Raw genomic sequence first — 15,986 nt, 5'->3', positions numbered from 1 at the left:
AAATTAATGTCTCTTATGAATTGCTTTCCAATATCTCAGACTCTTATACTGAATTACAGTGACTTCATCTACGGCAATATTTCCTTAGTTTTTCCCTATTCCAATCCTTAAGAAATAAACCTTCCTATATCACTGAATTCCTTACCTCGCGTTCATCTATCTACTTCTTAACACCAGAATGTAAGCAATCGATATTTATAGTGTATCACATATAACTCAGGTCAGGTCCTTTCCTGTCCATTACTACATTCCTTTTGGAATTCGTAATGCCCCTTCCCTAACTTCCTTCAAACATCAGCTATTACTCTACCTCCTAAAAGCACATTCTTCCGATGAAATACAAAATTTATATATAAACAATCTGATCAATAGAAACAGAACTATTTTATATTTGAAAGCTATTTGCTAGACATAAATAATTAAATACGTTCACTGTTTTAGTTCTTAGAGGACTTAGTCACACAATAAAGACTGTTTTATAATTAAAAAAAATTAGATAATTTTCTATATATAGTTTATATATGTACGTGTCTCTAGTCTACTGTATATGAATTTTAGTTGCCATGAATATGAGAAATATCTTGATGAATTGCAAATAGAACCTTTGATAAAATATACTATAACATTATTATTCCACTTCAAAGGGATATACAGATTTTTCAAAGGAAAGATACTGATTTCGCATATTAATAAATAAATCTGGTCAACATAAAATTTACATCATATAAATCGAAGCTGTTTGAGTCCAGTATAAATAAGATACACTTCAAGTCAGTCTTAAAGTTTCTTGATTCTTAATTTACTTCAGGTTTAATTTGTGGGCGCTTGCGAGCAGCATCCTAACGACTTTAATATACTGATTTGTCAGTGCAACCAAACCTATGAACATTTCAAATATTTATCAATAATAACCTAGAATATTTTCTTGCCGATGAATTTTCTCTAGGCCGAGTGCCAAGAACCTTGAGCAATCCACTTACTGAGTTTCCAACCGCAGCTCCTATCATTTCTTCTAATAAAGAAGATTATCACATTTTTCTCAGTGAAGAGAATGCCACTTGATTTCTTGTTGACAGCCAAGTCATTTATTTGCTGATTGGCCTTTGTGTAAAAATGATTATGACAATCAAGGTCTGATAAAGACAATAAGAAGAGAACAAATAATGCTCACTGCTTGCTACATTCCCCTAACTAGTTTCCTAAAAGTAGCAATACTGTGAAGCAAACCCATTTCAGTCGCTAGAAATTATTGTTGTGGTCAAATCTATTAAACAACTAACTTTAGATAAATCCTACACTGGTTTCTGGCTCCAAGCAATGTCACGTTTTCCTCCTTCCATCGGTTCCGGTGTGATACTAAATCAAATATAAAATTTCCATTAAGACACCGAAAATATAATCAATTTAGACATTTCTTCACCGATTGCACTGACTGAATGCCGTAAAAAAAATCAAATAAATTAAAAAAAGTCAAATACTGAAATCAAAGTTATTGACGCCTAACAGTCAATCGAATAAAACAGGCAGAAATATCCACTTTCAATGAGATGGTTAAATTTAATGATATAAACTAAATAAACCATCAAATTAATACAACGAACTGAATAAAATACTCAAGATCTTAAGGCTATGCTGGCAGAAAACTAAACTAAAAGTCTCATCACGAACTGGCGGTCAAAATTAAACATTTAAAAGCTCCTCAAAGAATTTGTAATAAACACGGAGGAAAGCACCGACAATTATTAACAAAAAAAATTGCACTCTAAACAGCTGGAATAAAATTTAGGAAAATTAAATACAGCCAAGAAGTCTGGAATACTGTCGAGGGAAGAAAGTGATGTGATAAGTAGATTTTGCCAGGATACCTACCATACTGCCCATAATTACTTTCAAAAGAGACTGCCACCAACCTTTACGATCTGCTATGTATCTCTGACAGTAGGGGACATCCAAGTAGACTAGAAGGCCATTAAGAATTCAAGACGAGACTGCAACATAGGCATCTGACTTGGAAACACTAATATTCAAGTTTTTAAAAAAATCGGTGTAATGCTTTGTGTGTAAAAGTACCGATATCCAAAACATAAGCAGGAAATTTATGACTCTCTATGAGGTTGGGTAGACCACAGGGTTAACTCATGGCTACAGTGTAACAGTTTGGAAAAACAATTTTCTCCCCAGCCTGATTCGAACCCAGGTCCTTGGAGTTAGTAGCATCGTACCTTACCACGGTGCCACCGCGCTCCCCATAACACTATATAGGTAAATACAATTGTAAAATAAATAGATTACCAACAAATACACAGCCTAAACGGAACACAGAAACGCGAAACATTATCTTAGAAGCTTTTAAAACTTAAGTGCAAAAAGTTTCAGTGTCAGCCATAGAGATTGTCAAATTCTTTGCATTCTGTTTGATGGACAAAAACTAATCTTAATGAAGAGTGTACTACAAAAAAATCTTCTAGTGAAAATGTTATACCAAATAATGGCACATAGATCTATTCCAGTCGAACTAATACTTTTTTTATCAGTTGTTTCTGATTTATGTTCAAAATATACATACGTTTAATTAATTAATTATAAATTTTATTTAACGATTATATACAATTTTTTTAAACTACATTTTAGTGTTAGTTGGTGTTAAACGTTTTTATTTTATCTTGTTGGTATTAATCAAATATCGGAATCGAATTTGAGTGGACTAATTCTAACCCAATGAAATTGCAATTAAAATCTCCAGATGATATATCAATTTTTCAAAGCGAAACGGCTGATTTTGAGACAAATTGCAAAAAACGTTTCTTCTAAATCCTTTAATGATTTCTGAAGAGGAATGGGGGGGGGGGATTAATGCTTATTTGAGAACCTAATTCAAACTACCAAAGTTATGCTAAAAGCAGGGGTTGAAAATAACTGTTATTTTCTTTTAGATTTATCAGAAATCATCATTTGATTAGGTAGAATTGACTCTTTTTTCACCTGATATTTTTTTTTATAAAAAAATACTTTTATAAATTTTAGCTCTTTTTTTCAATAATACACAAAACAATTCCTTTCAAACCTTAGTATTCAAACACTAGTAGAGTAAAAGCCACAATAGTGGGTGTAAGCTAGCAGTAAAATTGAAGCCAAAATAGTGGGCCATTTGATGGACCAGGAGCATGGCTTAAGAACAGAAGAGTAAAAGCCAATCGCTGGCTGCCTTCTATTTCAGTTTAGATTACAACTGGGGCAAGGACATTCCTATGCATATTAACGTAAATTTTGTCTCCGTGAGCGTGGTCTGTTTGGCTTCACTTTTGTTTTGAAGGAGAGTAGGGTTTTACCAACTCCCAACCTAAGCTGTAGGTAGGGTGTGGCCTTTTTGCCATAATATATCCTTTGAAGGAGTATTGGGTTAATACCAATCCTCTGTTTCAAACAATACATAGAAATAAACAACGAAGATTATAGTGTTGGATACAACGAACTACTTTCTTGAAGGTTGATACCTAAATACTCTTTAAGTCATCGATATAAAACTCAAACGAGAGAAAACCTTCTAGTCGATTCAGAATGCCATTTACCAGCTCAACGCCCTAAATTACAAATTCGTAACAAAAAGCCGTAATAGATTACAATCTAGATTGAAACAATTAATGTTCCACAGACAATGCAATTATAAGCATCAAATTCAGAAGCGTGAGGTTGGGCCTTACCCTATTTGTGCATCGACCTCAGCGGCCTTCTCGATTCATGGATCAGTGGTTTCAGCAACGGCATAAATAAAAAACGTAAGCTAAGAATATAGGTCAGTATAGATTCCTCACCCACTCTACTAGATATTTAGGTACATAATTACTTATGTTTTAAGATTCAGCAATAAATTTTATTATTTTTATAAATTTATAATTATAAATAAAATCTATGAGTGGAGCAGTGTTTGAAACATGCTAACCAAAAAAAAAATACTTAGCACACATTGAGACTAAATTATTGTATGGGATTTAATAAACGTTTACTATACTCAGGTGTTAGTTGAAAATTTACATAATTATTTGAATTAATTTATTATTGAGTTACAACAGGCTATGGGTTATTTAGAAGTATTCCCCAGAAACAAAAATCATTTTTGTTGCAAAGAAAGCCTATAATTAAATTAAGAATTTTTTATGATTTCCGGGATTCTAAAGGAATTAGGCTCTGTTAAACTATAAGTTCTGAACGTAACGTTTCAATCTTATTCTTCCAAATTCCAATAACAGAACTAAATTTAAAATTCAGTCAGAATTTAATGTTTGATTTAGTTGGGTGCTTTTGTTTTAGTTTGCTGTTTCTTTTGTTATGATATGACTTTGTTAACCTCATAACATGAGATCTAGATATTAATAATTGGATTGTCATTCATTGTTGAATTAATTTCAAAAGTCAATTTTATGACGGTCGTGGTCGTTTATGGCTTCATTGTCGTGTATCCTTTTGGCCACGAAAACGTGAGCATAATTCTAAATTAAATTTTTATTAGTAAATTTAGCCATCAAGTTTTGTTTAATTTTGGTTTAACCAAAGATCCAATCTAAGAACATTGAGAAATAGCTTTATTATTATTTTTGGAGATAAAATTAAGAACCTGAAATATGTGAGGTTGAGAAACCTTTTTATGTTATCACATATCCCGTGTATGAAAATCCTCATCAGTAACCCTCAGCTCCCAAAAAAAAATGAATACGTAAGCCCATTGCCTTAATTTTAGTTACTAAGTAGAATAATTCAAAGATTTTAAATAAGGAAAAACAGAAAAGGCTGTGATTAGTTTCGTATTAACCAAACAGTCGGTATAAAACGGATAACAACATAATATTCAATCTTAGATGAAATGTCTAAAATAGATTTTCAATTGATATTAAATATATATTAAACAAGATGTTTTTTTAGCTTTTTATTGGAAAATCAAATACTTCAGTTCATGATACTATAGGAAGAATTATTTTGTATTTACTCAATAAGCAAAAAGTTTAATTAATATCAAATTTAAATCTCTAAGAAACATCAATCATAGGGCATTGCTGGCATCAATTATTTACTTCAGTAGTTGCTAGGAAGCAGTGATGAAACAAATGCAATCCGTGTTAGAAGTTGACAAAATGAACATTAAGAGCTATTTTAGGGATGTTTAATTAAAATTGAATACCATAAAACTGCTAATGGAGAAAATGATAAAATACCGTTTTGCACTAATTAGACATTTTTGTTCCAGTACTTCATTTAAATCTTTGAATTCTTCTATAATAACGAAGATAAAAGCACTGAGTGTAGATAATAAATATTTGTATAATCATTATTTCGTGGCGTGTGAATAGGTGCATAGTCTTGCTTAAAGGTGAATTTCTCTTTTCAGGGTAAGGTTCACAAAAGAAATTATAAAGTGGAAGATTATTCGGGAGAATCTTGAACAGCTGAGGGACAACCACGAATGTGCTGTCTTAAAATCCAGCATAAACGAGAGACTCCAAAGGCCGAACGGCTCCGCGTCGGCCCAAAACTCACTGTTTTGTGGAAACCTAGATAGATTACGGATTGAGAACTACCAATACTCACAATGGTAATGTTGGATTGAAGGTTGTAATGTTGGTCAACCGATTGAAAAGCCAATGAATGCACCAGCCAAAAGAGTTTCAGGAACAGCCGAGAGTGCCAAATTCCACTCTAGAGCAATATTAATTATCTCAGTATTATTGTTATTTAAACTGTTGTTATTATTAAGCTATTATTATAAATCCGTATAAAACTCTTATTATTGTTATATCCCATTTGAATATTATCTTCAAAATAGGTTATCATGCTAATTGAAATAGAATCAGCATTAAATCAGAATATGTTAATACTAGTGGAATAAGTAGAAGAGAACACAAACGGAAGAAATGTCTGGCACGGAGTAGAATTAGCACAGCCTTGAGTGACCTTTGATTTTGTTTCATTCTGGATTAGCTCACAGGAAGTGGCTCTGCCAAAAGGTCTCTCTCGTGTGTTTCGGGACAAGGGAAATACTTCGCTACCAAGTAGAGATGTTCGGAAGCAAAATAGGCCCTCCTGGACAACTGGAATATTCTGACTATTCCTTACAGAATATGGAGGCTTTCGTCCCAAGCTTTATTACCTTTGAAAGCACTATAGATCCTTTTTGTTTCAGGGGCGGAATTGCGAAGTTTGTTGAGACCTTCATGATGAGTTCGAAGTACTCTTGAGCCTAATTGCTGCGGGAAGCCGTACACTAAGTCCACATGAAGAACGAGTCCATCAGCCATAAACTCAAAAAAAGAATCCGCGCTACAAAGATATTCAACCTCGGAAGAAGACGGTTCCTGGAAGACCACCCAGTGAACTGAGAAGACCAAAACAAAGACCGTCCTTGAAAACAAAACTCAAAAAGGAATATTGAGTGACTACCTTATTGTGAAAGTATATAAACATGAATTATAAAAATCTGCCTCTTTTCTTTTTTGAAGAACCGATTCCTTAATAATATCTAAATATTAGTAGCCTTAATTTCTTTGAACAGAATATTAATTCAGTTTTTTGGTAGTATCCCTATGCTGGCTCAAATCATGACATCCCTCCCCTCTGCCCATTTGGTATTTGCTTTTAAATATCTTTTCTATTCGTTAAAAAATTTAGTTTTAAAAAGTAATTTATACTAATGTGTTTTTACAATAGTTTAGTTAACGATATTAATGTTTATATAAATTATAAATCGGGAGGTACTCTATAATTTTGAGGTGGAGTATATCTTGGCATTTTTAGTATCCTTAATTTCTATTCGTTATAGACTAAAATTATTTTAACATGTTTTTGAAATATGTGTTTAATAAAATTTAAATACATATTTACCTAAAAAAAATTATATACCCTATATAATTATTACATAATCTAAAACTAATGATTATTATTTCATAGATATCAAGGAGTATTTGCTCCTAATAAATTAGATAGGGTAAAAACCCCGGAACGTTTCATACGGAAAGTATGATAAATGTGATATTATAAACAAATTTATCATGAAGAGTTATCACTTCTAACAATTAGATTACTTCTTAATATTTAAGTCAAGAATAGAGAGGATTAGTTATTTATTTTATCATCAAAATTATCCGCTAAAATCTCTTTCTAAAATTAATCTGTTTTCAAGATCAAAACATTGTGAACGTCTTCATATTGTTTCTAAGGGAAAAAACAAATGATATTTAAATGTAAGCAATAGCGTTCCTGAAGCTATTATACCTGTTTAAATTCGAAAAAATTAATAATATGACGAAAGGCATCTCGTTTTAACCATCGCATCGTGGAATACCAATATAATCTTTTTCTTTTTCGAAATTTTTCAAGTATGATGTGGGTACAAAGATTTTTTGGAATTCAGTGGTATATCTAGGCTTAGGTGGAATATCTAATTTCTATACAATTAATATTATATATAAAATGACAACAGAAATAATAATCCTTTAGTATCAATTATATGTACAGGCCTTATCCTATTTGAGCGTTGACCCATCCCGAATGAAATGCCACGGTTTGACATGACCTTCCTGATCGCTCTGTTGGGTTCATGGATGATTGGTTTCAAACCATCATTTAATATTTTTTTCCAATAGAACTATTTTATTAATAATAAATCAATTTTATATCATTTGAACTTAAATTGTTTTTTTCAAGTCAAAAAAACTAATAGCTATACAATAAGTCTACTACTACTAGCGTGTTTCAACAGTCCGGTGGCGAATTCTGGCCAGATGTCGCCAATTGTCTCGGTCTCTTGCAACCGCCATCCAATTCCGAAGTCCCAGCATATTTGTTGCATCAATTGCAACACCATCAGCCCATCGCAGCTTTGGTCTTCCTCTTCTCCTGGTACCATGGAGTGGTTCCATCAGTAATAGCCTCCATGGATCCTCACTGCTCATCCTAACGACATGTCCTGCCCTTCTCAGTCTTGCAATTTTCATCATTCGAACTATATGAGACTCCTGAAACATAGTGTACAGCTCCTCGTGTTCCTCCTTTTCCACTCTCCTCCGATGAGAACACCACCATATATACATCTGAGGATTCTTCTTTCAAAGTCAATGAGTTCTTATTCACAAGCCCGGGAAGTAGTTCAAGTCTCACAACCACAGCAAGACTTGGCGAAAAAGACAAAGCTTCGATTTTCTGGAAAGAGCTCTACTCCGGAACTGCCTTGGCATAGAAAAATAGCACAGATTTGCTGCTATGATCCTACACTAAATTTCTTGTTCAGGTGCGTTGTATTGAGTTACCAATGAGCCAAGATATACAAAAAACATAAGTCTTCTCGAATTGGTATATCCCCGAAGGTCACCTCCTCTTCAGGCCTAGGCACCTCTCCCGTAACCATGAATTTTGTTTTTCAGCACTGACTTCCAAGCCAAGTGTTCTCGCAGGACCCACCAGAGCAAGGAAAGCGTCCAATACAAATCCTTCCAATAGAACTATTTTATTAATAATAAATCGATTTTATATCCTTTTAACTTAAATCGTTTTTTTCCTCAAGTTGAAAAAACCAACAGCTACATAATAAGTCTAATGAAATTATTCCATTATTACGCAATTAAACCAAAGTTACTGAGCTACCTGTTACTAGCATAAGTCTGAAGGTTATTATAAAAAAAGAAAATAAGGAAAGGAAAATGAACAAAAAAAACGGAAAACGGGTGTTTATCAACAGTTGTAGTCTTATTCGACTCAAGAAATTCTTCTGTAGATATTTTTAAAAGCAGACTAACGATTCTTGACAGTCTTTGAACGGTTTTATATTAGTTATAATTATCTCATTACGTTTTCTAATATAATAATAAACGTAAAAAAGCTGAAAGTTTTGATGCTTATACCAATAACGTTGGACAATACATCCTGAAATGAATCTGGAATCTATGAAATTAGACCTTGCAAAATACTCTTATCTACGCTGTGGTATTTCCTCCAAATATTGTCCTGCTGGCTCAGCACTATCTATTTTATTTTATATTTTAATTAAGATATAAAATAAAATAAATTGAGTTCGGATATTTATCCTAATAAAAATATGCTCTTAATAAAAATCGAATTACCTACTTCCTTATAATTAATATTTCAAATAAAACTTCGTTTATGAGATTAGAGTCATTCCACACATAGTAAATCAAAGATAAAACTTAAAGTTATTCAACGATAAATGCTCCCAAATGCATAAGAAAATATAGTTTCCTCATCATTTTTACATAATTAAGCAGTTATATTTACACTTTAATGATTTGTTGTTCAGAAATAAAATCTTAAGATGAACCGTGAATGTGAATTTCAATATAGGTATTATTCCAGCGCACGCGTAAACGAGAGTAGTAGAAATTTCATATCATTTTATATATATTTATTTTATTTTACACTGATTCCTAACTTTTCTCCAGCTTTAGGTTAAATTCGAAGAGTCGTTTTCGAGATATATACATAAACATATATATGTGTTCGTTGATACATTTCAATAAAAGCAAAAGCAAACGAAAGTAATAGATTTAGTTTGAACATCTTGATAGTAAACCCTTCTTATGCCAATTATACTTCCCTTTTTCCCAATTATACTCCCAAATTTTAAGCAAAATTGAGTGGGCTGATTTGGAAAAAAAAACGTGTCAAAGAGAATAAGCCAGTGAATGCGTGGGCGAAAGAAAATAGAATTTGTCAAACCGCTACCATATAGGAATCAACCCGCAATATCCCTGAAATAAAAGAAGAGCTGACTCTATGATATGAATCCATACTCTATTGGATCTATCAGTAGGTGTACCCCAACGTTCAGTCCTTACTCCACTACTATACATTTCATACACACGCCACATTCCTTGCAATCCTAATATTCTCATAGGGTTATCTGCTCGTGAAACAGTAATCTTAACATGGCTAAAAGATTCAACATATGCCTCAGATCCTACAATAGTAAACAATACGCTACAATTATTTCATTGGTTTAAGCATTAAAATACCTGACTAAATCATTCCATATTACTCTTCTTGGTGAAACTTGTCCTACAGTTTTCCTTTAATATAACAGATTCCCCTGACATAAACTCTACACTACCTTTGTATAACATTTAGATGAAAATGACAGCAGGCTACATACCAAGAAACAATAAGATTCTCTATTCACTTCTTTCGAAACATTAAAAATTGAAATTCAGTTTAACATACACATTCACATACCGGAGGAGGAGCTGGATGAGGGATCTTCTCTACAAACGATCAATTTGAATATCAATATGAAGTCAGAAGTGTCGCAGGTGAGCAGTAACCAGCTACACTTCTGCTCATTTGATGTCACTTCTCTCATTTTATGTGATGTCATTTTTATTTCATTTGAGTGACTAGTGTGAATAAAGGTTATGATATAAAAAAATATATATTTTTGATAAATATATCATCTTATCAACAGAGTCTGAAAAAATAATATAAACTAATAATTTCTTTATATAATCTTCATAAACACAATTATGCCAACACATGATCATCAATGATCACACACACAGATACTAATACATTGAAATGTGAACGGGTCTTGGTCTTTCACCTCTGTGGTGTTGTATATATCGATCAGATGGGACTTTATAGCTATTGTTGGGGACTTTATAGCTATTGTTGGATTCCTCTTGAGCTGCTTGTTTCAACTGTATACGATTTTTTGTAGTTTCGATGCGTTTCAGCCGACATTGTCTTCAGTTGTGATGTTTTAACTAGAACTTATTTAGAATTCATTGTTACCAACTCAAAAACATTAGTTGAATACTAGCTACGGATAAATCTTGGAGGTAGCTGTCGATTAGAACTCAAGCCAAAGTTGTAGTCTCATTATTTCAACATTTATTTCACAAGGAAATTTTAATTGTTCTCAATACAAACACGAAATTGAATCCAATCCCTCCACTGCGCGTTATGAGTCGCTGTCCACACCAAGTCTATTGAATGATGTAATTTAATTTTGAATGAAGGCGATACATTTGGAGCTGGAAACGCCCGATTTAGCATTTATTGTATGTTTTAATTATCTGGGGAGTGGGTAACTCAGTGGTAAGGTACTGTGCTATTAACTTTAAGGACCCAGATTCGAATTCCGCTGTGGCAGATAGTTATTTTCTGTCCCATTGTAGCCATGAGTCAGCCTTCCCGGTAAGTGGGTACCGTTTATTGGGTAAAAATCTGGCAGTCGAACGGGATTCTGACCAAATCACCTCCTTGTAAAACTGTTGGACCAGTTTCAGTACTCCCTTACAAACTACTGCACCCCTAGACCTTTCATGAGTTGTAGTGGTACAGATTTAATTTAATTTATTTTGATTAAATTACCTTGTTCTTAGGCAAATTTATGATCGCAAAAACGACTAATGTAAGATTGGTGGTCAAAGAAGTAGTTCAAATGATAATAATAATAGTAATAAAGGCATAACGAACCTGAAGGTTCTAAGCCGATACCACCAATCGATCTCTACATACATCCTTCCAGTGACGCCACTCTGAACTATTATACTTCCCACTATTCTTTATGGGTGTATTAAATAATTATTTGTTGATTTAAATGATATGGACATGAATTGTTGATAAGCCATACCATGACAATAGTCACACAATGTTTTAAAAAAAAATCTAGAATTTTCGGTTACTTTTTTGCTATAAAACCAATCTTCAAGTCCATTAAGAATCAACACATGGTCAATAGATAAAATTATGTTTTTATTTATGGTAAAGGAAATAGTTATAATCTTGAACGCAGGAACATCAATAAATGAAGAGCTGTAAATTATTTTTTAAATTAACATTTATTTATAAAATTTATATTATTTATTTTTATCGTAGTTTACAATTATTTGCTATTGTAATTAACTATGTACAAACCAATTTGTTTGTGAAGATATGGAAACAATCATACAACAGAAAACATTAGCCATGTTATCATTAACAAAATGCAAAAAATAAAACGATTGAATAAAAAAAAGTTTTGAAAAACATATTATTGTTATCAATTAATCTTCGATTTCCTCGCATTGCGTGCAATTATAAGCTTCCTGAGAAATCAGGAATTTGTAATATGGAAAATATTAGACCTTCGTGAGCTTGATATCTACAGATCAGAAAAACGGAGGGGGGGAGTGGACACTTTATATATTAGGAGGGAACTCCTTGGAGCATTGAAGTCAGCCAAGATGCGTGTTATCCTAGCTTGTCTATTGTTCGTCGGATTGGTCTTCGCCAAGCCGGACGGCTATACCACCAAGTACGACAACATTGACCTCGAAGAGATTCTCCACAACGAAAGGCTTTACAAGAAGTACTACGACTGCTTGGCCAACAAGGGTACCTGTACTCCGGACGGCAAAGAACTTAAAGGTAATATTTTAGGATCATTTCAAGTATTTCAGGGCTTCATATTTTCAAATTAACAAAAACCGTTTACAATTTTAATTAATTTCATTGAAAAAAAGAATTAATAATGAAAACTGTAAAAACTAAAAAACAATAAACATGAAAAATCTATTTAATAGTTCAAAATATCTTTAGCTTTGTACTTGTAACTTTAACTTCTAAGCCCATCAAAGAGTTATATTCATAAATATGTAAAAAAAAAAAAAGAAAAGTTTAATGTTTATCATAGATTATTTTTTTAATTCTCAAAAAACTCCATTTCCCAAAATTTTTTTTAACAGTTTCTGTTCCAGGTCATGAAATGACAAAAAAAAAAAAAAAAAAAAAAAAAAAAAAAAAGTAAAAGAAAAATATTAAATAATGTATTTGGGTTAGTTTCGAATTTCTATGCTTCAATAAACCCTCTATTATTCCTTGATGAAGCGCGCTAAAACGTAATGAAATATTAGATGTAAAAATTTGCCGCTTAGAGAAAAAAAAAAAAATCACAACCCAGAGAAGAAATTTAAGCAACATTTACTTATTATAAAAAAATAAATAAGACAATTTTGTTAATGGGTTTTAAAGAATGTTCTATAGAAATTTTTTTATAATTGCATACCAAATTATTAAAAAAAAAACAAAAAACAATTGTAAAAAATTATTTAAAAACAACTGTCGAGGAGACATCATAACAATTCAGAATACCACTTTACAATTTTTTTTTAAATTCTTAAGACAGAACAGAATTTAAATTCCTATTTATTCTAATATATCGAGATGTTTAATGAGATCTTATTCGAATTTTTAATTTTATTTTATTTTATGCTAGCTATATGTTGTTTAACTATTATATACTTTTATTTTTTTAAGGAAATTAAATAATAATACAGTAAGTATAGGTAATCTGAACTGATGATTGCATTATACAGTTTGAATTACGGACAAAATCGGATCACCAGGAATTCATACAAATGCATATGTAAAATATTTATGTGTACAGCATGCATCCATCATATTTTTAATAGGGAATGAACTCAAAACATTTAAAATTTAAAATGTACACCTGATTCGTTTCTTTTAACTTAAATATTTCGTTCATATTAACGCAGACTAGGATTACTGAGACTGCATAGTAATTCCGAGACTATATAGCAATATATATTCCAATTAAATTTGATGTATTTTATGCAAAAGGTCCGGAAGATAATACAGACACAGCAGGTACTATCAAAGAAATAATTTTTTAAAAATAAATAAGACACATTTACAAGCCAATAATAAATAATAAGTATCTTCACCAATTTATAAAATATTTTCCATTTACTTAAACCTTTTTCTATAAAACAAAATTTCATGATTTTTCCTTGAAATGAGTGAATGGATAATAAAAAAACTTCCAGCATTAATAAATCATAGAGTATGGGTATTTGATGATATCATATTATGCCAAATAAATTTATTTATCGGACAAGTCTCTCTTAAGTATATTAGTATTTATTAAGTACATAAATTAATGTTAATAATTCAATTTAAGGCCTTACAGTACTAAAAAAAAATTAGACTAAACTATACAAATGGGTTTTAACAAAAACCATGAGAATCAGAGATTAGAAATATAATTTATAATAGTGCCAATAATAATTTTCTACCGTTTCGGATATTTTCTGTCACATTATTTAAATTGTGTTTTTGCATTATATGAATGTTTTGTTAATATTAAATTCTTGATCTGAACTTACCTCCGACATTTGAATTTTATGTACAGTTTAAATTTTCCAAACTAACCGTGATATAAGAAATATTTTTTCTAAAAATTATCTGATTTTGATTTTTGCATATTTTAGTTTTCTCTTATTTATATGTTTGAATAAAATTGATAAAAACTGCAATTTGAACTGAAAAAATACGTTTTATGCACAAACTATGCAGCGAGACCTTGAAGAAAAGCCTCACCCTTGCTGACAACGCATTGCAATTCTAGCAGGAAACAATAGTTACGTCACTTTTAGGAGCTATTAAGCGACCAACTGGCCTGCCTGCATAATCTTCAGAATGCACCAATGATCTTAAGAAAATTAATTTATGTTCGATAAAATATATTTCTGGATTAATTTATCAATCTGTAATTTCGTTTTTAAATGAAAATGTCATATTCCATAATTTTTCTGAATTTTAAATGAACGCCCTCAAGCCAAGAAATTTAAAAATCTTTGCAAATAAAATATATCCTACGACATTTATATGGGACTACTGAGATAATTTGAGAAAAAATCGAAAACTGAATTTAAAAATTTTAATTATCATGTGGAACATTCATATCACTTATACGATCAGGAATAACATAGAATAATTAGTGATATTCTTTAAATCACATATTATAAAATAAACAGTGAAGATAATAAAAAATAAATAGTTAACTAGAAATAATCTTTTTTTTGTTCTAATTTTTACCAAAACAGTGCCAGAACAGTTGTCATTACAAGGTCTACTGTGGCCAATTTGAATACTGAATTTATTTAATTGCCGTTTTTTGTCCTTTATTGAACACTTTATTTATTGTATGCTATTCTGAGCGAGTATAAATCAATAATAATAATCGTTTATTAAAATTATTGTAATTTATTCATGAGATTCGCTCAATATTTATCTTTTTATTCTATCCCAATCACAGAATACATTATATCATGTTCGTTCCAAGCCGAAATTATAATTGTGAAATAAAAAAGAAATATTAAACAAAACAAAATTTTCCCTATATCAATAAATTTTGCACTTGTTCGAAGATCATTCATTGGAGGAACTGTTGATACATTTTATATTTATCCATATTTATTAGTATTTATTTTCAAAACTAGGGGTTTTAGGATAGCTTATACATGAACACATAATATTTATATAATTTTAATATAATAAAGCCTTTCCAAAGTGGGTAGGAAAAATTGTAGGTGAATCGAGGAGTTGGAGAAGTGACTTTTTGGCGTCTCATTTTTTTTCATTTTCCTCTGATTTTTAATTGCTAATAAAACAATTAAATCAGCTTTCATATATCTGTTTAGTTGATATTTAGAAATTCTCTAGCTGATCATAACCTCATGGTTAATGGCAGATTTATAGTCTTTTCGCCTTGTTTGGAAGTCAATAAATTACAAGTCAAGATATTTCAGTAATATGAAACTTATTTTAATGAAGTTTTCAAATTTCCCTAATACCCGGGAAGACGTTTATATTTTGTGAATGTTTGCTGTTTCAAATGATTTTTAAATTTCTAAATATAATCTAACACGGTGAACTTTGAGAATTGCGTATCATGTTGTTTTCTATAGTAATTGTTAAATTATAAAAAATATATAAAAGTATGATGGTCCGGGTGGGATAAAAAAAAAAAAAAAAAGTAATTAAACTATCAAATGTCGAAGTTTCGCCGCACTTCACAGAGCTTCATCAGGGCTAAAAAAGACACAAACAACTAAATATGATTTAAAATAGATGAAAATTTATATAACAAGGAACAAATGAAATTAAAAGTAAGATGTACAGTGAAAAGTAACAATAAATAAGAATTA

General features: G+C 31.1%; 1 protein-coding gene across 1 annotated transcript in view; it reads left to right on the top strand.

Moving 5' to 3' along the window:
• Window positions 1-12,191: 12,191 nt before the first annotated feature.
• Window positions 12,192-15,986, top strand: part of LOC106686897 (ejaculatory bulb-specific protein 3) — a 9,885-nt gene continuing 6,090 nt past the window's right edge. The window contains exon 1 of the mRNA XM_014430494.3: window positions 12,192-12,405. Within this exon, the coding sequence (XP_014285980.1) occupies window positions 12,222-12,405 (184 nt within the window). The 5' untranslated portion in view covers window positions 12,192-12,221. The remainder of the gene's footprint in view (window positions 12,406-15,986) is intronic.

The sequence above is a fragment of the Halyomorpha halys genome, unplaced genomic scaffold, assembly GCF_000696795.3.
Source record: "Halyomorpha halys isolate HHAL.00 unplaced genomic scaffold, Hhal_1.1 Scaffold895.1, whole genome shotgun sequence".
Taxonomy (NCBI): domain Eukaryota; kingdom Metazoa; phylum Arthropoda; class Insecta; order Hemiptera; family Pentatomidae; genus Halyomorpha; species Halyomorpha halys.
This window is presented reverse-complemented; position numbering and strand designations above follow the sequence as displayed.